At 39.4% G+C, this 24,114-nt stretch overlaps 1 protein-coding gene across 1 annotated transcript in view; it reads left to right on the top strand.

Moving 5' to 3' along the window:
• Nucleotides 1-24,114, top strand: part of CUBN (cubilin) — a 294,282-nt gene that overhangs the window by 107,475 nt on the left and 162,693 nt on the right. The window contains 1 exon segment of the mRNA XM_043967014.1: nt 22,159-22,340. Coding sequence (XP_043822949.1) covers nt 22,159-22,340 — 182 coding nt within the window.

Here is a 24,114-nt window from a genome sequence, read left to right as displayed (position 1 = left end):
AGCATTATGGGACCTTCTCATTTCAAGAGTGGACTGAATGAACAGTTTCTTTTTTTTATTTAATTTAATTTTTTCATTTATTTATTTATTTAGGATTTTCACCCCACCTTACATGTAAAACCAAATTGTAACATCGATTTTTAAAATTTTGTGTTGGGGCAGCTAGGTAGTGCAGTGGAGCACTGGCCCTGGATTCAGGAGAACCTGAGTTCAAATCTGCCTCAGATACTTGACACTTACTAGCTGTGTGACCCTGGACAAGTCACTTAATCCCAATTGCCTCACCAAAAAAAACCACACACACACACACACACACACACACACACACACACATGCAAAAAGCCCCCACTTTGTGTTCCAAATTCTCATCCTCCCTCCCTATCTCCTCCTTAAGAAAAGCAATTCGATATAAGTCGTACATGTGCAGTTGTGCAAAACATAGCAGAAAAAAATCTTTAGAAAAAGGTACTAACAAAAACAACAACAAAATATATTTTCATTTGTATTCAGGTACTATAATTTCTCTCTCTGTAGATGGATTGCATTTTTCATAAGTCCTTCAGAGTTTTCTTCAATCATTGCATTGCTGAAAATAACTAAGTTATTTGCAGCAGATCATCTTACAATATTGCTGTTGTTTTGTATACAGTACATTTCACTTTGCATCAGCTCATGTAAGTTTTTCCAGGTTTTTCTGATAGCATCTTGCTCATCTTTTTTTAATATATATGGTAAACTACATTTATATAGTACTTTAAAGGGAAATTTCCTTACAAAACACCCATGAGGTTGATTATTGCAACAACAATAAAAGCTAACATTCATACAGTGCCTTATACCTGACAAAGAATTTTCTTCACAATAGCCCAGCAAAGTAAGTACCATTCTCATCCTCATCCTCATCATACATTGCTCTTGCCTCTGCTTCAAATTTTTTCCCAGTTACTATTGCTAACTGTGTTTTCCTCCATCCTATCCATTCCCCGTGATATTTACTCTATTTTCTATCTTCTTTTACCCTATCCCTCCTCAAAAGGGTTTTGCTTCTAACTGACCCTCCCCCAATCTTCCCTCCCTTCCTTTGAATGAACAATTTCAAGGCAGATAAGAGATAACCTGGAGCCTCCTAAAGAATGGGACCCACTTCTTCAGAGACTAAAATAAGGGAAACATGGGGCAGTAGTTCCAACTGAGAGAAGTGGAGACTCACAAGAAGTCAGGGTTTAAGGCAAGAGCTTTCAGACAAAAGGAGAATAAGGGTAGGCTTTGGTTAGTGGTTTAAACCCATGTGCGAAGTTAACTGAATAACGTGAACTGTCCTTGTAATATACCTCAATCCCAGACACTCAGTTGCTAGCTCTACAATGACCTCATGGCAAAGTAAAGTTTTGAGCTACATACCTGTATTTTCTCTGTGTCCCAGATGTCAGTCAACAGGAGGAGGAAAAGGGGCATCATCAGGAAAGAAGAGTGGAAATAGGAAATAGCTTTATGGATGAGATCACTCTGGTTTTTTGTTCTTGCTAAGTGGCAGAAAAGAGACTACAAGATAGACTAATGGATGTTGTAGAACTCCACCTCAGAGGTCATCCAATCCAGAAATTTTCTCACATGTTGGACCAGACCTGTGATCTCATTGATGTAGGGAACTTCTGGTGAGCAAACTCCCTTTACCTTCCCCAAGTGACATTTGCTGTGTGACTTGTAGTTTTGGAGAATTCCCTGGGGTTTCTATGAGGTTAAGGGACTTGCTCAGGGTCACATAATTAGTGGGCAGGACTTGAACCCGTGTTGTCCTGACTTCAAGGCTAGCTTTCTACCCACTATTCTATAGCTGCCTCTACATTAATCAGAGGAGATTGCTTGAAAGAGGTTGCCTTTCCTGAAGCACTGGGATGGTGTGATTTGTGTGTGTGTATAGAATTATAATTATATAATTATATTTTGGATAGAATGTTTGGGATAGCATCAAGATGGTTAAGCATACTTAAAAATTACTTTTAAACTGGAATAGTTAGTAGCTGAATTATGTACATGAGGCAATTGATGCTCCTTGAGGCCCTCAAGGAATCATATTTTCATAGCAAAGGATTTAGAGCATAAAGGGGTCATCTGGTCCAATCATGTCATTTTACATATGATGAAACTGAGGCCTGAGGAAGTCAAGTGACTTGCCCAAGATCATCAAGGGTGCAGAACTAAGATCCAAATGCAGGTCTTCTGAATTAAAATCCGGGGTCCCTTCTGCTCCCTTGGAAGCACGTTAATGGGCTTAGACTGGATAGAGAAAGCATTACTTATCCTTCTTAGAAAAGAATTTCCTTTAAATCAGAATTAGGTTGAGACATTAAGACAGTCAAAATGTAACCTCTCCCCTGTTGATGCAGGGATGGTGCATTTTACTCCTACCCGTTTGTCCCCATTGCATCAGCACCAAGTCTCATTTCAGCTCCTTCTGCCCCTCTCCAGTGACAGCTATGCCATGGTATTTTTCATTTGGCCCTTAGAGAACAAGTGACATCATTTCCTGAGTACGTCCGCAGGATAAGAAGCCATATCCCCCCTTCATTGAGTGAGTCAATTAATACAAAAACACCTTTTTAAAAATGTGCTCTCTTTTGTCAACCACACAAGGCTTCGGTTTGCTTGTGAGGACACGAATCTCCCAAGGGGCTTTATCTGTTGGCCCATTTTAACAGAGGTGCTGTTGCGGGAACAGCCTAAGCCCCATGACCATGCCATTATGCAGTCTCCCAAGGAGGGTCCCACCCTGAAAATAATGACAGGGCCGCAGTTGCTCTGCTGGATAATCAGTTCACTCCTTTCAGTTCTGACAGCATTGTCCAGTGTCTGAATCAGAGGCCCCAGCCGGCCTGCCCCAGCAAAGGGAGGGCAACTTTGGACCAACTCTGAATAGGCGCTCTTGGGCTCAGCCCCATTCGACACTCATCTCTTTGGGCTTCCAGCTCCCAGAGGGCCTCTCTTTCACCAGGGAGTAGAATCCAGTATTCAAGCAGGGTCAAGGAGCTTTGGGAGTGAAAGAATCACACATGCAAAAGGAGTGAGCTCCTCAGCTGGGAACCAGGGGGGGAGCGAGGAATGAAGTTGAGGAGGGGGGAGGGGATGTGGTGGGGGGTGATGTCACCCTGTACCTTCACAAAGGAAAAGCCTTTTCTTTGTCAGGAAGGATGACATCAGCCTCCAGACAGGGGTGCTGGTTTCGTTTTATCTTCCCTTTGGCCTTTTAAATTATTTTCTAAAGCTGCGGGAGTTTACAGAGATCTGCCTGGCAAGTGCCTTCCCAAAGCCTCCCCGAGGGCCCCCCACCCCCACCCCCTTGGTGCAGCATGAGCACCAGCCAGCTCCTGCTCTCCCTCCGGTGAACCTGCTGGTGGTGGGCCGCATCCCTTTTGTTCTAAACCCGCTTGTTCGCACTGGAGAAGAAGCTTATTGGGATGGTCCCCAGCCAGTTTCTCATTTCAGTTCTCTTTGCCCTCCAGTTATCCACACAGCAAACTTTGCTTCGGAAACATCATGATAAAGATCTAGTTTGCAATTTTTTTTCTCTTTCTTGGGAGAAGGGTTTTGTTTTCTTTTGTTTGTATTGTGTTGACTGAACACCTAGCCGTGCTGGAGGCCTCTTGAATGTCAGCTGTGTGTGGCTTGTTAAGTCTCCAGTGGGTGGTCCTGGCAAGGCCAATTAGAGTTGAAAAATGGGAAGTAGTTGGTGCATTCTTTATTGTAAGTCAGGCTTTGGAAGGTGAATGAGAACTAAGGAAGTGGACAGGTGAAACTCTAGAGAACGTATTACCTGCCTTGTTTGTGTCCTGGAACCCTCTGGCGCTGTGTGGGGGAGTCTACAGGCCACTTCTCAGACTGATGACTTTAAATGCGTAAAATATAGTACAGAGAACTGCAGAAGAAACCAAGTATATTGAAATACAGTGATCAGAATATTGTAAAAAGGCAGTTAAAGTTAAGAACTCCTGCTCTAGAGGCTCACTTGTCAGGGATGTGGCAGAGAGATTTTCTGATCAGATCTAGGCCCGACTAGTTGCCCTCTGAGGACTCTTCCACCTCAGAAGTTCAGTGACTCTGCAAAATGTTATTCTAGGTTAGTAGAGTGACCAGAACAAAGATATGGCTGTGGAAAGAAAGATGATGCCCATAGGGAATGGTGAGAAGATGGGTCTGATTGGCTCAGAGGCTACATGCTAGGGAGCAAGCAGTAGGGAACTAGATGGGATAGATGGGGGGGGGGGGAGAGCTTATGGAGAGCCCTGTAAACAAAGTTGACCGGTTTGGATTTCATTTGGTCGGTAAATCTTTCTAGATTTTTGAGCAGGGAATTTTTGTTATGGGAAGGCATATTTTAGAAAGATTCAGATTAGAACAAAATGTAGGACTGGAAGAAGGGAGACTAGTTAAGGAAGCTGGTGCAGGAAAGAAGCATTGAGTGATAGAGGTGATCATAAAAGATATAATAAAAGAGATAATTTTAATTACATAACATAAAAAGTATGGGGGGGCAGCTAGGTGGCACAGTGGATAAAGCACCAACCCTGGATTCAGGAGGACCTGAGTTCAAACCTGGCCTCAGACACTTGACACGTACTAGCTGTGTGACCCTGGGCAAGTCACTTAACCTCCATTGCCCTACAAAAAAAAAGTACAGAACCAAAAACAAATTATAAAGAAAAAAAAATTTATAATAACTTTTATTTGGCAGAGTTGATTTGGTCCCAGAGGTGGCAGTGGGAGTAAAGGGAGGAAGGGTACATGTGAGGCAGAGAGGGAGTTTACCCAGCCTGAGAGGAAGGAGTGAAGTAAAAAATATCAGAGGATTTCTTGTATTATTAGTCTAGGAGAGTCAGTTACCAGAGAGGGGAGTGGGCCTCCAGTTTCTCCAGGGCATGGCCTTTAGTGGGGTGGGAAGAATAAAATAAATCAATGTTATGAATTGAAGGAAAAAGAATTCTGGAGAGACAGTGGGACTGGAGAGGACAAGGTGAATATGAAAGACATTTTAGAGGACAAATAACAAGAATTTATGACAAATTGGATACTGGTAGTATCAGTGGGGCTGAATCAGATATAAATCCAGATTTCCTAACTATGATGATGGGGGGAAAATCATTGAGAAAGGATTATTGGAAAGGGGAGCTAGTTTGGAGAGAAAACTGATGTGTTTAAAACACATTGATTTTGAAGTGACAAAGAGACAACTAAGTGCGGACTCCCTGTAGTCATTTGGAAATATGGACCTCAGGTAATTGATAACTTAGATTTGGAAGCTGGAGATGGTGGGGGGAGTGAATAGTGGTAGGAGTAGGCCTCCACCAGTTGTGGATGACCGTGGATCAGAGCCTTATAACCGGTAACTGCCACATCCCGTGTTGTATCCACCCCATGAGGAGTAACTGGAGTGTGAGAGAGAGTGGGGGGAGTGAATATTGAAGAAGAAATAACAGAAGTTTGGGAAATACCTAAAGTTAGGGAGTGAAAACATGAAAAGGAGCCACCCAAAAGTATAGAGAAAGAATAATCAGAGAAATATGAGGAGAAGCAGAAAGCAATTGATGCATGGAAAAAGGGAGACAATAATTTCAAGGAGTGTCAGTGGTAGTAAATGAGGAATGAGAAAAAGCCACGGGGTTTGGCAAAACATCTGTGGTAGCCTTCAGAGCAGTTTTAGTAAAATTATGAAGATGAAAGTTAGATTAGAGAGATTTTTGAAGGAGAATGGATGGACAGGAAATGAAGGTAATGTCTAGAGAAGAGTATTTCCCAGTAACCAGGCTAGAAAACAAAAAACCCCAAAACAAAGACAACAAAAAACTACTGGTTTATAGTAACATTTTTACTGCTTCAAATTTTTTTTATTTCCATAGTTTACTTGCTTCTTTAAAAATACAAGCTAAGAAACAAATTCTCCTATCTCTTGTTCTTTTCCCCTACATCCCACTTTTCTCATTTCTAGTTTGTTCCACCTCCCCTTTTCCTGGCCCCTGCCCCTTGCCCTCCCAGGGGAGATGCTGTGCTAAGCTGGCAAGGGACTGAGCAGTTAGTAGGAGATGATTCAGATATTCTGTACGTCCATAGCATGGTTTGGGCTGGAAAACATTGGTTTAGACTGCAACTGCAAATTTGGCAGTGAAAGGAAGCAAAAAGGACGGAGAAATAGATACAGGATCATATGGTATTTTCTCATGATGTTTGTTATTGTTGTTGTTGTTGTTGTTAACATGGGGAGACCTGGCAGTGTTTGAAGGTGGAAGGGAAGGATTCCACAGCAAGAGTGAGGGTCTAACTAGGACAATAGATCGGAAAGAGTCTGCAGGTCTCGATTAGAGTTCTGTCCCTAATATTTAGAACAAGAATGACTACTCCTCAATCAGGTTCCCATCCATGCTCAACATCCTGACACTATGTTCCCTGACTAGCCAGGATTCATTCCCTTTTCTCCTTGAAGGAATAAAATTATTGCCACCGGTAAAATTGGCCATGATGGGATGGGACAGTTTTCTATCCTGTGGCAAATCCCAAATCATCCTGCCTAGTTATGGCTCCAACTAGAAAGAAGGATGGGAGGACAGATACAGAAACAATTATATGTTGAGCTGGATGCAAGTGAGCTCACGGTCAAAAATGTCCCCACAAAGTTAGACGACAGTTTATCGACTGAGTCAGGAGAAAGCAGTTGGATGTTTCAGGAGAGATGAAAATTCAACCCACTTCAGTTTCTGTTCTGTGCAAAGCCCTTTTTGCCAGGTGCTAAGAATACAAAATAAAACACACACACAAAATTAAGTACTGTTTGGGGTCTATTAGGGAACAATGAAAGCAAGATGAAAATATCAATCAGAAGCATGGAATGCCATGTAAAAGCTAAACAATGTGAGACTGTGATGGACCAGGACTATCTACAACTTCTCCCTCTAACAGGAGTTTGAAAAAAAGAAAGTGGACAGAGGCAGGGAGGGGGGTGAACTATGAAACTGGGTATGGGTAGAGGAACCAGGATGAAATGGAAGAGTGGAAGAGATCCTTGAGTGGCTGCATTTAAATAGTTTCCTATTGAATCTAGGGTAGAGAGAGAGTTCAACAGAACCAAAGACGAGTTAATGGACTAGCTGAAGTGGAAGGGGTTGAGTGACTAGAACTCCGCTCCTCTACTTTTGGACGGAGTCAGATGCTGATAAAAATGGGACATAGTACAGTTAGATTGACTTCTATGTTTTTCTATATCACTGAAAAACACATGATTTTGAAAATTGGAATTATTATTGAATGGGTCAAAACATTTTTGTATTTTATTGGTTTTTTTACATTTTTGTATTTTAAAAGTATTTTATAATTTTTAAAAGTCAAGATGACTTCTGTTGGTTCATATCTCAAAGGATATAATGTAGGTAAAGTAGTTTGCAGAGCTCAGAAAGTCATGCGACTGTTGGCTATTATAATCATTCAAATAACAATCATGTAAAATGTGAAAAAAATCCCAACTCCGAAGATATTTAGTTTCAGTCATGAATGTGTGGTATCTCTGATGAGTCATGGCCAATAAGGGCTCTAGGGCTGTTTCAGAAATGTTTAAGAAGTTAATTATGCAGTCCAGGCCTAGTCTCATTTTGAGTAACTCCATGGCACCAATTACATTCCTTACACAGTTTTAGTCAAATTATATATTAGACTTCCCTTCCAATTCTGAGCTGTGATATAACGTTACAGAGAACTATTAACAACACCTGTTACATTCTGCCTCAACTATGACATCAGTGAAAATACTTCCTTTGTTTAGGAAATCTTTGGGGAACCTCCTAGGAATGACAAAACAGTACGAATATAAGCAGTGGTACACTTGTAAATGCTTAACAACCAGTTTTCCAAGAAAAAAGAAAAAAAATGTACACTAGACACACTTTAAAATTTAATCTGCGTTATAGATATCTTATTCATCATGAGTTTAAGTCTAGATAATCAACAAAATATTAAATCAAGCCCTGACTTATAGTATTTGTTGATTTCTGAAATGTAAATGTTCACACTGAAAATCTAACAATTGACCCTCAGGAGCTGGTGAACAGGCTTAAACCTCTGAATATAAGCTTCCAAGGTCACTATTATTCCTATATGGGGGGAGGGGGTGGCAAGGTAAAAAAAAATCCCATTCAGTTTATGTAGAAAGTTAGAAAAATGGAGAACATTTAAAAATGATTAAAGAATGGACTCATGCTAAAACAAAAAAAATTCACATTTGTGTACTATGTATGTTTATGAATGTATAAATACTGTGTCCTGTATATGACACGTGGGTACTTGGATGTAGCTATTTGAGACTTTTAAAACTAGATTGGGGGCAGCTAGGTGGCGCAGTGGATAGAGCACCAGCCCTGGAGTCAGGAGGACCTGAGTTCAAATCCGACCTCAGACACTTAACACTTGCTAGCTGTGTGACCCTGGGCAAGTCACTTAACCCTCATTGCTCCACCAAAAAAAAAAAAAAAGAAAGAAAACTAGATTGGGGCTCCTCTGACTTGGGATATCCTATATTACCCTATCAGGTTTGTTTGGTGAGTTGTTTATAACTTCCTGTAGCTAAAACAGTGAGTTTGAACTCACTTGAATGTGCATTAATCATGGCATTGTCTTCCTCAACCATTATCTGGACAGATAATTATTCAGTTTAGGAAAGTTCCTCACACCTCTTTGTATGGAACACTCTATTCATATCAGCCTTTAAGTTTGCCACCAACCAAAAAGTCAGTAATTTAAGAAATGAAAACATTATTTACTAAAAAGATTTTTTTTTTTTGGAAACTCCTTCTACTGATGCATTTCTGCATCTTGTCTTTATTGTAATAGTCATAGATTGGATTGAGAGCCGCGCCTGGAGTTAGGAAGACCTGAGTTCAAATTCAGCCTCAGGCGCTTACTGGCAGTGTGACCCTGGGCAAGTCACTTAACCCTGTTTGCCTCAGTTTTCTCATCAGTAAAATGAGCTTGAAAAGGAAATAGCAAATTACTACAGTATCTTCACCAAGAAAACCCCCAATGGGATCACAAAGAGTCAGACACAACTCAACAACAGCAAGATTTGGCTGAAGTACCTTATTCAACCATGAAGACACAATCAGTTTATGTCAGAGGAGAGACTCAATGGCCTGTTTTTTCAGATTCTAAGACCTACCCCTCTATCCACTCCACTATGCTGCCTCTCCTGAAGATGTGCTAGGATCTTTTTATTTTTATATCAGAAATAACTCTTCTCACTAAGATTCTTGTATTTGGCATTTGGAGGAGAAGGGGTGGATGGCTTGCAGTGCATAGCCATGGGGTGGAGGAGGGAGGAGCCACACTGATGAGATCTTGAAGTGTCCTTGACCTTAGGAGCAGACATCACAAACTGACTGAAATGTCAGAGGGAGTTTAAAGAAAAAAAAAGAAGCCAAATTCTAATATTATTCACATCCTTGACTACAACAGTATACATTATTGTTAAATGTGCATATGCTTAATTTTGATTTTATGTTGGGGAGAAAAAAAAACAACCCTTATTTTTGGCATGTGGTTAAGAGTCCCTGCTGAGCAAATCCGAGCCTCACAAAGCATGAGGTTTTTTAATGAGTACTCATCATCCCAAATTCACTTGTGGCTACTCTTCACCAAAGTCTGGATTCTATTTCCAAGAACACTCTTTGAACTAGTACATCACGAACAGCAATAACCAAACCTTCTCTTGCCACCCCGCCCCCCACCTTCTTAAAACACGTAGCACTCCGTTCATGGCAACCCCTGAAATTTTGGCAAAAGGAAGGAGTTCAGTCTGTACAGGTTTCTTGACCTTTCTATTTGTGTCCTGGTTACCTTAGCAACTCTGTCTGTGATAGACATTGCATATGCTTTCTGGGGGAATTCCAGGCTTTTCTAGTACAACATGAGAAAAAAAAAACCACCCTGTATTTTTTCTCATAGTTTCAAAATTTGTAGCAAAAGTTTCCAAAAATTGTTCCATTGAGAATAGTGAACCAATCTCAAATTCAATATAAATCTTTACAGTTCAAAGAGGTTTGCTTTTTTCCACTCCATACATATTTTTAGGATCTATCACAGATCCAAACATTGCTGTGGTTTGGAAACCTTTGAAAAATGGGGGGGGGGAGTTGATTTTGTTTTTTACTTCTCTTCTAACAATTGCCTCCTCCTGGCATTGGGGTATATGTGTGTGTGATATTGTGTAATCACTTAATAAAAAGATTCAATACCAAATACAAATAGCAGTTATGAATTCCAGGAAGTGTGTAGCATCAGTTAAATTTCCTACTCAGGCATTGGCTCATAAATCAGTAATGAATCTTTGGTAAAGAATAACAATCAAATTATCACCCAAGTTGCAGTGTTTCTAATTATGATTGTTGCCATGTATGTATAACATGCATATATGTATGTATACACACACACACACACATAGTCACAAAAGTATTTTCTTCTTTCTGATTAAACATCTTACTCTAAATTCAGTCACTTCCAGACTAACTTGCATTAATTGGCTACTTCTTATTCAAATGACTGCTTTTTCAGTTAATTATGATGAAAATGTCCCAGATGTTATACAGAAGAGTAGATGAAAGGTAATTAAATTAAATTAAGTGATTAGTGCACTGATCAAGTTAACATTTTACTTAAGGAAGTAGCATTTTTTTCCATAATTTTTTTATTTCTTTCCATGAACATCAGAGAACATAGCAATGGAAAGAAACTCAGTTCTTGTCTTGGGCAACTTTGTGAACATTTTATAACAGAATTCTAGATTTGGTGCTAGAGGGCCCTGGCATCATATCTGCCCTCTCCCATTTTACAGATGAGGAAATTCTGATCCATAAGGCTTAAGTGAATTTCCCAAGGAACTGGCAGAACTGATATTCAAACCTGGATTTTATTTTCTCCAAATCCGGCTGTCTTTTTTTTTAAAGTTAAATTAAAATTTTTTAAAAGTTATTTATTTTAATTATTTTTCCAATTACATGTAAAGATATTTTTTGAGTTCAGATTTTTCTCTCACCCTCCCTTCCCCCTCCCCTCCTGAGGACAGCAAGCAATTTGGTATAGGTTATACATGTTAAATGTATTTCCATATTAGTCATGTTGTAAGAGAAAAATCAGAACAAAAGGAAAAAGAAATGCAAGAAAGAATAAACTAGAACAATAACAAAAAAAGTAACAACAAAAGTGATAATAGTATGCTTCAATCTGCATTCAGACTCCATAGTTCTTTTTCTGAATGTGCAGAGCATTTTTTACCATAAGTCTTTTGGCATTGTCTTGGATCACTGCATCGCTTAGAAGAGTTAAGTCTATCACAGTTGATCATCACACAATGTTGTTGATACTGTGTACAGTGTTCTATTGGTTCTGCTCATTTCACTGATCATCTGTCTTTCACTAACCACATTGCATCTATCAAGTATAATCAATTTCAGGTAAATAATATGAGACAACATTTATATAGCTCTTTAAGGTTTGCAAAGTACTCTGCGTATGTGTATGTATTTCTTTCTTTCTATTTATATTTATTATAAGTGTGTATATATAATTTGACCCTCACAACAAACCTTTGATATAGGTATTTGAAATATCCAGAGATTATAAAGGATAAAACTGAGACTGAGTGTTCAAATGGGTTGTTCAAGGTCATATAACTAATGGGCCAGGCAGCATGGAAGTGAGAAGAAGAGTAGACAGTGGCAAGCCAGGGTTTTGTAGCCAGAGCCCTTTTGCTCCAGCAGTCCCAGCATCCCCCAGAAACTTTCCAGTCTGCCATGAAGTGAATGGAACTGAACTATGCAGGGCATAAATGATTATTGGTATAATGGAAAAAAAGTGGATTTGAAGTCGGAGATTTTGTTGTTGTTGAGTTGTTTCAGTCACATCCAACTCTTTGTGAACCCTTTTGGTGTTTTCTTGGCAAAGATACTGAAGTGGTTTGCCGTTTCCTTCTCTAGCTCACTTTACAGATGAGGAAACTGAGGCAAGCAAAGTTAAATGACTTACCTAGGGTCACAAAGTTAGTGTCTGAGGTCAGACATGAACTCAGGAAGATGTGTCTACCTTACTTTACATCTGATTCTCTATCTACTACACCACCTAACTGAATTCAGAGGACCCAGGTTCAAATCCCACTTCTGCCACTTCTTACCTGTGTGACCTTGGACAAATAATTTAATTGGGGTGCGATTTCCTTATCTGTAAAATGATAGAATTAGATGAGGGAGCCTCTAAGGCTACTTTCCGATCTGCCTCTGTGTTCCTATGATCTCATGTTCCCATCTCTGAGAGCACCAAGCATACCAGAAAGCTCGTTGCTGGGAGAGGAGCCCAAAGGTCATGGTCATTGTCACTCCCAGCATTCAGTGTTGTATATTAAACTGTGTAAACCCTCCTGGGGGAGGAAGACTGAGGGTGTGGTGGAAGGAGAGAGGAGGAATTGGGGAGAAGCAGGTAATTAAGTGTCCCCCTGGAGGGTGATTCATCAGCCCCTTTCCCTGAAAATATTTTGCCAAGACTGTTGAAAGGAAACGGCTTTAGAATGAGTAATCCTGAATGGGAGTGTGACCATCGAACTGGAAACCCTCTAAAAAAGAAAGTTGTTCTTTTTTTTCCCCTCCACAAATTTTGCCAATTTGGGGGATTTCATCAAGTATCTATGTGAGACTCTTGAAATATGCCTAGGGGAACCGGAGTCATAGCTCCCTATTTCAAGGAAAATTAGTCCAGTCAGTCCTTTTGTTCTCATAAAATAACTTGTAACTTCTGCAACCCCGATAGACTTCAAGATACTTGGCTTGGGAAGTCTTCAGTGGGATCCAAAATGAATGAAATGCACTTTTTTCCCTGAAGAATTTCAAGGGAAACCTCTGGGTAGGGAGGGGGGAATTTTCAGGGTAAAGGGGAAGATGCAGTTAGTACAGAAGGAAAGACTAATAGAGTGACTAGTTTTTTTCTGGAATAAGATGGATTCTTTAACTCTTATCAAATTTTATTTTATTAATAAGGCTAAATGATGATCCCACCTGTATTATTTATCTCTCAATGAGAAGGATTGCCCACAGCCTAGTAATTCAACATCATTCAGAGCTTTACATGGGTACACTATTCCTAATTTGGCACATTTTTTTTTGCAATATCGTCCTTCATTAATTTAAAAATTAGAGTGTAGATGTAAACAACATTTATCTGAGCTGCTGGTGCCTGTCCACAGAACAGATATATTGCTTTAATATCAGCCCAATTTCTCACACTCCTTTCTCTCTCTTTCTCTCTGATGCTGAAAACAGAAAGCTTCCCTCCAAATTCGTCGCAGTGTGAAATTCAGTGCCCCTCTCTGTGGTTCTGAGTCAGATACAATTGTGTGTTATGCAGTGGTGGACTGACATAACTGCTGGTATATGAGCAAGACAAGACCCTTAATTATTGTGAATATAAATTCAAAACTGGTTCTTGCTTAACTTCTTCCTCCTCTCAAGTCTGATTTTTCTCTTCTGGCCTACTTCCTAGTAGCATCTTTTTTTCCTTATAGCCTCAACAATTGACCTGCTAGTTAGTAACTTCATCTTTATCCAGTTACCATATGAATCTGGACCTCTGAGCAAATTGTTTTGCTTCTTTCTCATGCTGCCTAAGGGCTGACCAGTCCCCAGTCCTGAATTCTTTTTTTTTTTTTTTTTTAGTGAGGCAGTTGGGGTTAAGTGACTTGCCCAGGGTCACACAGCTAGTAAGTGTTAAGTGTCTGAGGCCAGATTTGAACTCAGGTACTCCTGAATCCAGGGCCGGTGCTCTATTCACTGTGCCACCTAGCTGCCCTCCCCCCCAGTCCTGAATTCTTGATTGTTAAGCTCTTGCAGACCCAGCATTTGTCTCAGTGCCACATATAATGAGGTATTCTTGTCATCTTGGCCAACTGATTCCCCCTTATCCATTCTGTACTTTTCTATAATAGTGGCCCCTCCATAGCCATTAGCAAACTTAGGGAAAATATGGTGTTTCCAAAAGACTTCTAAGTACTTATTTGTGTTGCTATTATTTTTGTGACTTATACCGGAGGTCACAAAAAGTGGATATGGTAGAAATAATTGCATCTTTAGTTGGAAGAATTATTGAACCACAATGGTGTGTGTGTGTGTATGTGTGTGTGTATGTGTGTGTGTATGTGTGTGTGTATGTGTGTGTGTATGTGTGTGTGTGTGTGTGTGTGTGTGTGTGTGTTGTATGTGTGGAGAAGGGGAGGGGTGGATACAGTGGCAGGATCAGAGGCCAGAAGACCTGTGTTCAAGCCCCTTCTCTGACACATACTGGCTGTGTGACCCTGGACAAGTCACCCAACCTTTAAGTGGATTCAACAACTCTCTAACTCGCTGATTTTAAGTTGCAGAGAAGGTGCTGATGTGTATTCCTTGAAAGTTTACACATTTCTGAGCTTCCTATATCAATGAAATCACAGGTGTCTGTATAAATAAACATGTTTACATGCATGTATGTGTACATAGATATATATATACCTATACAAATATGCTCTATATACATATTTGTGTATATTTATTATATACACACAGATACCCATATATAAACACATACTATCACACAAATACATGTGTTTCTATAGTATATGTAATATATGAAACCTATATATTATATTATATCCTAATATTAATATATAATAATCATATTATTTATACACATATACACATAGACTGCTCCTTAACAACATAAGTACACAACATACTCTTCTACAATAATGTCTGTTTAGTAGAATCACTGAACTCATAAGCTGAAGGGGCCCTAGAGATTCTCTGATCTAAACCCCTGTGGCAGCTACTTCAGAAAACTATGAATTCTCAAGACCAGCTAGTGAATGGTATGAATTGGTCTGAAGCCACCCACAGATTAGAGCCACCCACTGTGCAAAGGAGGGAAATCAGTCTCACTTAGAAAGCATATTTGAAAGGACCATGGTAGAAACAGTTTTCATTTTTAAATTACTAGGAAAAATTATCAAATTGGACAGCTTAATGCAGTGCATGAATGCCTTTATTTATGGTGTTTTGAAAGACTTTTCTTCACATAAATATGTATGTGTATATGCACATATATTATGTAAAAATATGCATATATACATATCTATCTCTCTAGCTAGAGATAGGTCTATTTTTGCTCAATTATCTTCCATGTTTTATGAAGGTTACTTGCTCTTCAGGGATTCAGGCCAGGGTGTGGTGGGGTAGGAACAAGACAGATCCAGAGTCCATGCTCCCTACTCCTCCCCTCAACCCCTTCATTTCTTCTTTGCCCCTTCCATCTTCTTGGGGCTTTCAGTGATGCAGAAATAAAACAGGCCCCTCTCCTGGTTACTGGAGGGATCAGAGCTGCAGGAAAACAAAGGAGCCCCTCCCCTCTTCTTTAAGAATGTGTCTTCCCAACCAGAAGCAAAAGGGTGTAGAGTCCATCATTTCTGGAGAGTCGATGTATGAGCAGCAGGTACTTTTAACCCTTGTGCCTCTGATTTATCTTTATTTTTGGCGTCCTGTGACTTTATTGAAGCCTAAGTCCACAGAATGGGAGAGGAAAGTGCAAACATTTAATGTAGTTGCAGTGGTGGTGGGGGGGAGGCTTTGAAATTTTATAATTCAGAGCCTGGGCTTTTTCCCTTGCTATCTAAGGAAGACACAATTTTTGTTAGCAAAGTGTTCTTATGTAAACTTTTGGGGTTGCCTACTCAGGCAGTTATGTGCTACAATGGATAGACCACTTTGCCCAGAGGCAGGAGGACCTGAGTTCAAATTTGTCCTCAGACGCTTACTAGCTCTGTGACCCTGAGAAAATCATGTAGCATCTATTTACCTCAGTTTCCTCAACTGCAAAATAGGTATAATACTATTATCTACCTCACAGGGTTGTTGTGAAGATCAAATGACATGATATTTATAAAGCACTTAGCACAATGCCTGGCAAATATAGGATCTTATTACTGAATGCTTCTTCTTTTCCCCTTCTCTTCATACAAACAAGCTCTGAACTAGCTTTCAACATAGGGAGTCATATCAATGGTCTTATGACTGAGAATTGGGATGAAAATAAAATCAACTAAAGATTAGTTACCACTACTATTTTTTAAAGCAAAGGTTAACTACTAAAAATTGAACAATATAGATATTCCCTTATGGACAAGATTTTTTTCTACGAATATTGAAATTTGAAGAATCTTAATGATTTATTTTTCAATTCAATTAATCCAATGTCTATCAATTAATCAATAAGTATTTCAAACAATAAACAACAATTTCTCCAGCAGCTATTATGTGCCAGACACTGTATTTGATACTAGGGATACAAAGACAGAAAACCTAAATAAGCCTTGCCTTCAAGGAGTTTACATTCTATTGGGGGTAGACAAAATGTTTATAAGTCAGCTGCCATGCTTGATGCGCAGGTTCAGCATTCTAGGCACTAGATATGGAATGGCAACCAGTAAAACTTAAATCTTCCACCCTCGTGGAGTTTCCACTCTGGGGGTTATATGACATGGAAAAATTTTTTAATTTTTTGTGTTTGTATCTCCAGTGCCCCATACAGTGCCCATCACATCACAGGTGCTGAAATAAATATTTGCTTCTTGATGGATTCATGGCTCATGATGAGATCTCAGACATGACCATCCCCATGGATGGCTGAGATAGAGGAAGGAAACTTGACAGTTGAGATTGATGAACTAGGTGAGGGGATATCTGTGTGTACAGTTAAGACTCAAACCATTAGGGCAGAGGTGGTGGAATGAGAGAATAGGAGCCAGATACTCAAAGTAGAATGACTTGGAGAATTTACAGCAATGAGGACCTGGCTAGTATTATATACATAGAATGACTGTTCTTCAAAAGAAGAGAGGTCAGGAAGTGGCAGCAGGGTCCACCAATTGCTTTCCCTGGTTAGGTGCATCATGGGGCATGGGAGGAGGAACAACCTACAGTGGGGAGTTTGGCCAGGGATCACTGTATCTTCAGAAAAGGGCCAGGTATCCATGAGTGAGAGAATGACAAGAGTGGGTGAAGAAGAGTTCTGGGATGAAGGGGTATTTGTTTTTTAAAAATTTTAGTGGTATCTATTTTTTGTTTTTTCATTGCCTGAATCTCCCCTGTATTCCTCCCCTTTCCCAGAGCCATCCCTTCTAATAAATGATTTTTTAAATAAAGAAGAAGGGAAAATGTCAAAACTGATCATACTATCTTAAAAAATCTGAAAAAATATGCAATGTTCCATGCAAAGTAATGGGAAGATAAGAGTCTGACACTCATAACTCTTCCTGGATCTGTGGTTTTTTTTCTTTATATCTTCAGTATTCACTTTTTTTTTTGTGGTGGTTATTCTTTACATTTACACTGTTGAAGCTATCATGTACATTGTTTTCTTTGCTCTGGGAAAAAATACATTGAAGAAAAATTAAAAAGAAAAAGATCAGGAATTACAAAGGGAATAATGGGAAGACAGGCGTCTGACACTCATAACTTCTTGGATCCGCGATTTTTTTTATATCTTCAGTATTCATTTTTTCTTTTGTGGTGGTTATTCTTTACATTTACACTGTTGAAGCTATCATGTACATTGTTTTCTTTGCTCTGGGAACAAATGCATCGAAGAAAAATAAAAAAAAAAAGATCAGGGATTACAAAGGGAACAATGCAAGAGAAAGATGGACATTGACAGGGACTGGAGAGAAGTGGAGCTGTTTGGGAATGAGAACAGGAGGAGAGAGTGTCAGGGGAAGAGGACTTTCCCCTTGGTCAGACAGGAACTCTGAATCACAGGCCCTAGGGCAGCAGGAGTTGGTGGTTTGTGTGAGTGAATGAGGATGAGTGAATTTCTGCTATAGCCCATTCCCACCCTCATTAATTAGTATGTCACCTTCTAGGATCCTTTGGTGTCATGGTGCATCTGGTATTGGTATCCATTCTTCATACAGCAGGGAGCTAGGGGCCAGGGAACTCAAGTCATGGAGTTCCTAAGGACTAGATCGAACCTCACACATCTTGGCATTCTCACCCCTGATGGCTGATGATGAGATTCCTCCTGGTCCATGTGGCGCACTGTTTGCTGTCCATGGTACCGTTTAAGGATAGAAAGAATTGTGATATTTAACCTAGGGAAAAAAAAGCTTCATGAGGAACAGATTAGCATCTTCAAAAGGGACTGTCTTGAGAAAGAGGGGATAAACGTTCTCTATCTGACCTTAGAAGGCAGAACTAGGATTAATGGTTGGAATTCACAAAGAAGATGTCTGGTAGACAGTAATAATTAGAGGCAGGGGTGTGCTGGTTACCAGCTCCCAAGATTGATTGTTAAATTTTTAGTGAAAGCTTTAAAAATCAGCAATCCCTATAAATTAAGGCTTGATTTATTGTTTGTTGGCTGTCTAGACTTAAGAAAGTTTTAGTAATGCAGATTAAAAGTAAAAGTGTGTGCATATTTTTTTTTGAGATCCTGGTTGTTAAAACGTTTACAAGGGTACTCCTATATTACTCGACATTGTTTGAGTTCAGCAGGAGTACAGTAGAAAGCTCAGAGATTGAAATCATCACCAAACTGGAGTTCTGGTGACCTTAGGATAATAATAATAATAATTAAAACAATAACAGTAATAACAGTAACTGATATTTATATAGTGTTTTAAAGTTTGCTAAGTGCTTTACATTCATTATGTCATTTGAGCCTAACAACACAAAGTGGAAGAGCTGGTTTGGCCTGATCACTGTGTTCTCCATCACTGAAGGTTTTTAGAAGGAGTGTGGGTGCCCACTTGTTTGGTTATATTATAAAGTGCTTTTCTGTTAATGTATACATTAAATCAGTTAACTTCTGAGGTTTTTTCTCTTTCAGAGACTCTGTGATTCAGTGAATAACAACTCACAAAAGTTTTTTTTTAATGCAATAAAAACTCAGGGAATTTCTGAGGAAAACCAAATGACTTCCATGACTCACAGTTAGTCTATTCACAGAGTAGTGTTTTTCACAGAGGGGGGAGAGATTGGGCCTTCGTACCAAACTATTAGACTCACCTGGTTTCCACTGCAGCAGTAAGTAATACATATTTCTCACTGCATTTAGGAATGAGCATTTCCTTGATCTATCAGAACTCTGAAGGACAAAGGTGTGAAGCTTCTATCCCATGAAAGGTCAAATTTCATCATGTTTTTATGAGCTTTGTATCTAAGTTCCAATGCTTGTTTTTACCCAATAAACACAACCTTAATTTTGTCTATACTAAATTGCTTTTGGGCAGATAGGTGGTACAGTCTCTGGAGTCAGGAAGACTCATGTCCCTGAGTTCAAATCCAGTCTCAGACACTAACTAGCTGTGTGACCCTGGGCAAATCACTTAGCCCTGTCTGCCTTAGTTTTCTCATATACCAAATGATCTGGAGAAAGAAATGACAAACCACCCCAGTATCTCTGCCTAGAAAACCTTAAGTGGGGTCCCGAAGAGTCAAACAACAACAGCAGCAACAACAAATTGCTTTTGGTACTAACATTTAGAACCAAAGAGGAGTAGTTATTAGTATCTTAAATGTCAGTAATAAAAGAAAGAAGGTAGAGAGACTGTATGGTAGAGTGGAAAGGACTTGTAGGCACAAGACCTGACTTCAGGTACTGGTGCCAGGTCTGACATGTGCTAACCTTGGAATTCTGGGGAAGCTACCCAACCTCTTGGAGTGTTGTGTGCAAAATACTCCTAAAAGACACATTTCTGGCCCATGAAAATACAAAAACTACTTATCTTGGGGCCAAGAAAAAAAAACACGCTGTGAATTTCTAGAGTTCTGGTTGAACAAATTAAAATATTTCACTGTAGTCAGAAAGGCACCATTGAGAGCCAAGAATATGATATTACTGTTTTGGTTTGCATCAATCAGCCTGTGGGCACAGGGACCCTGTTGTTTGTTTATGAAGACACTGGAATCAGAGAGGGAATGCAATGGACCAAGGGGGGAAATTATGAAATTCTGAGATATAATGACAATTAACAATGGTTTCATAACTTCTCTGATGGACTGAAATGGAAGAGATTCAAATGAGTTAATACATGTAAAGCACTTGGTAAACTTTAAAGATTATTATTATTATTATTATTATTATTATTATTATTATATCTTACATCCTGATGCCAGTAGCCAATATTACTTCCTCTCAGATATTGATTCGTAAGGATCAATCCATATGATGTAGTTGCTGTCACAGAAAGAAGAAATGGCAAACCCCACTGAAACCCAGAGGGAGCTTAGAAACAGCCTTTCGTACCTACAAAACAAGGAGATCTGTTCCAATTTTTATTAAAAATCATGCCACAGATGCAATCTGTGTTGCCCTCGGCTCATTATCAGGGATACTTTCCTTGTGGTGTTAGTGTCACGGGAAGGATATTTCCTAATCTTTTCATATTCTTCTATTTTTTTCAAAAATGTTCAACCCATGCCATAAACAATTTGGGCACATCTGATTATAACTAGACTTTTCATGCTGCTATAATCTTATTTTTTATATTTACCATTTATTGAAATTCAGAAATCTAGTAGGCAATTTCCAGAGAAGATATTACCTCTGGGCTGTGGGCTTAAGGAGTGAAAATCGTGAATGGGCCAATGAAGATTGGTTGTTTGGAAAGACAAAGAATGCTAAAAGCTGTAGTTTCAGTTTGGGATTTTTTTTTAGGGGATGTTTGGGGGATTTATACCTTTGTTCTTGAAATCTTCATTGGGTCCCTTTTCTGATGTAATCTTCTAACGAAAAAGCAAGGTGAAAATTTCTATTAGTGCATATATCACGTGAAAGCTACGAAAGGCAATATCTGGAAAGAATTTTTTTCAGATTCGATAACCATCTTTTTCTATATATGACCATGAGTATTGGCAATTTCCATTGCTCTGGAGTTTGCTAACTTTTATTCATGTTGTTTGGTTGTTTCTGTCCTGTTTGACCCTTCATTACCCCGTGTGTGTTTCCTTGGCAAAGATACTGGAATAGTTTGCCATTTCCTTCTCCAGCTCATTTTACAAATGGGGAGATTGAGGCAAATAGGGTTAAAGCGATTTGCTCAGGGCTATGTAGCTAGTAAGTGTCTGGGTCCTGATTTGAACTCAGGAAGGTGAATCTTGATTCCAGACCCAGACCTAGCTACCCCAACTTTTATTCTGTATGTGTGCTTATTGTTTCCTCCATTAGAATATATCCTCCTTGTCAGTACAGATTGCTTCATTGCATTTGTATCCTTAACAGTTGGTGCAGTGTCTTGTACAGAAGTGCTTGATAAATACTTATTGATTGATTTTAAATATTAAAAGCTCTAGGTTTAGAGTATGAGAAGCAGTGGTGAATGACAGACTGCATGCTTCATGAGGGCAGGGACTTTATTGATTTATATTTTCTATCTTTCCTAGCACTGCAATGATATTTTTAATGTGGTAGGTCCTTGATTAAATGCTTATTGCATAGATACTGTATGATGCTGAGCACATAATTGACATTCAACAAATATTTGGTTATAGTCATAAATTTAGAGGGATAAAGGACTCCATCCAATCTAACCCCTTTATTTTATGGATGAAAAAACTGAGACACAGAGATATTAAATGACTTAACCAGGGTAACACTGAGAGTGTCTGAGGAAGGATTTGAACCCAAGTCTTTCTGATTCCAAGCATAATGCTCTATTATGTCACACACTTGTTAACTTAATATTTGTTATAAAGTGAACGGAGCATTGAATTAGAAATACTAGACAAAATTTTGGAAAAAGAATATCATTGCATTCTGCCAAGAAAATAAGGGTCATCCTGTAGATGAATGCATCTAGCAATGTAGAAGCACCCCAGTGATTTCTTTCTTTAAGTAAGCATATTTAAATATCAACTTTCATGACTTTACACTATTTTTTTTAAAAGTCACTGGGTTAGTATTTGTGGGGTTTTTTCGTTATGCATTTCTGATTTTCCACCAAGCTAAAGATGATTAACCACAATCTCTCTGTTGTATAACCATCATTTTATGGATTGGGGTTGAACATTTTCAAGTTGCTCATGTCCATGTGAAACTGACTAGTGTGATGCTTTTTTTTAACAGGTTGTGGTGGGGAGCTGACAGGGCCTTCTGGCTCCTTTACTAGTCCTGGGTACCCAAATAACTACCCACCCAGCAGGGAGTGTGTTTGGTACATCCGTACAGCCCCAGGGAGCAGTATTCAGCTCACCATTGACGACTTCGATGTGGAGTACCACTTAAACTGCAGATATGATGTGCTCGAGGTAGGATTTTCATTTTTCAGCACTGCCCAAAGGCCTTCCTTGTAGTGAGTCTGACGAGTCATCAGGTGTTGATTAAGAATCCATTGTGTGCCAGGCTTTGGAGAAGAAGGCGGAAATGGTCCCTGCTCTCAAGGAAGCCACAGTCCAATGGGAGAGAGAGACAACATGCAAGCAGCTATGTACAAACAAGATACAGGCAGGTGGAATTATGGGGGGTTAGGAGAGGCTTTTCGTAGAAGGTGGGGTTTTAGCTGAGACTTAAAGGAATCTAAGATGTGGAGATGATGAAGCATTCTGTGCATGAGGGCCCGCCAGGGGAAATGCACAGTCAGGAAATGGGGTGTCTTGTGTGGGGAACAGCAAAGAGGCCATTGTCACTGCATTGTGCATGAAGGTGTAAGGAGAATGGAAAGGCAGGAAGGTGCCACATAATGGAAAGCTTTAAAAGCCAAAGAGCGGATTGTACATTTGGTCCTGGATGTAACCAGGAACACCAAAGTCAGGTGGTTGTTGGACAATGAGCTGGAAAGTTACTCTCTTAAGCTTAGATAGTTGTTCGTTCTGTCTCCTGCCCCATCCCTAGCACTCAGATTTATTTTTTTGGTATTTATCCTGCCTTTACTTGTCTGGGGAAGTATACCCCCAAGTAAAATAGAAGCTTTTTGAAGGAAGTTGCCACCTCCTTTCTGTATTTCTATCCCCAATGCCTGGCACTTAGTGAGGGCTCAGTAAATGCTAGTTGATTGATTGATCAATCGATGGATTGTGAAAAGTAGTTTTTGATAACATTTGTTCAATCCTTATGACTGACAGGCATTTGGAGCTATACATACACACATTTACAGGCATGTAAACAGCTTTCTTAGATTCTGAATTTTAAAATGACTCTGAAACTGCCTATATCCCAACCAGACAAGAGACATTTCATTAACATGAGAAAAAAAGGATGTATATCAGAGCAAGCATGCTGTCTTCCTGGAGGGGTTTCTTGATTCATAGAGGTAACTAGGCGGAGCCTTACGCTTGGACCTAGGAAGATCTGAGCTTAAATACAGCCTTAGACACACTGTGTGACCCTGGGCAAGTCACTTAACCTCTGCCTGTTGTAGGTTCCTCATCTGTAAAATGAATACATGAATATCACATACTTCGAAGGACTTCCGTGCACGATGTCTGACACAGCAAGCGCTTAATCAATGCTTATTCCCTTCACATGTAGTGTAGCCTCAAGAAATATATAAGCAAACAGGTTTGAAACTTACTTACTTAAAAAGAAAAGTCAGGTGTACAGAAGCAACTTGGAATGTCCTGTGCTGTCCTCTTTTTTCTGTTCATAAATAAATGTGTATGTGTTTTGTGTATGTTAGTAAATGTGTATACACACATACGTATATAATGTACATGCAAAACCCATTCACTGCTGTATATTAAATTTATGGTGAAAAAATGTATAAACACCCACGTGATTATTTCTATCCTTGTGTAAATAGCTAACTTTTGTATAGCGCTTTAAGGTCTGCAAAGTGCTTTACATATATTACTTCATTTCAACCTCATAACTCCCCTGAGGTAGGTGCTATTCCTCGCCCCTTCCCCATTCTACAGATAAAGAAACCAAGGCACAGAGATGGTAGGCGACTTGACCTGTCACATAGCTTTGTATCTAAGGCTGTGTTCAAATTCAGGTCCTCCTGATTCCAAGGCCAATACTCTTATCTAGTTTGTCTCTTGTAGTCACTACATAGTGATATTACACCATGTCCAACATCGGTGA

Source organism: Dromiciops gliroides, chromosome 5 (genome assembly GCF_019393635.1).
Source record: "Dromiciops gliroides isolate mDroGli1 chromosome 5, mDroGli1.pri, whole genome shotgun sequence".
In the NCBI taxonomy this organism is placed as follows: Eukaryota; Metazoa; Chordata; class Mammalia; order Microbiotheria; family Microbiotheriidae; genus Dromiciops; species Dromiciops gliroides.
The sequence above is the reverse complement of the archived record's forward strand: the minus strand, read 5'-3'. Positions and strand labels throughout refer to the sequence as shown.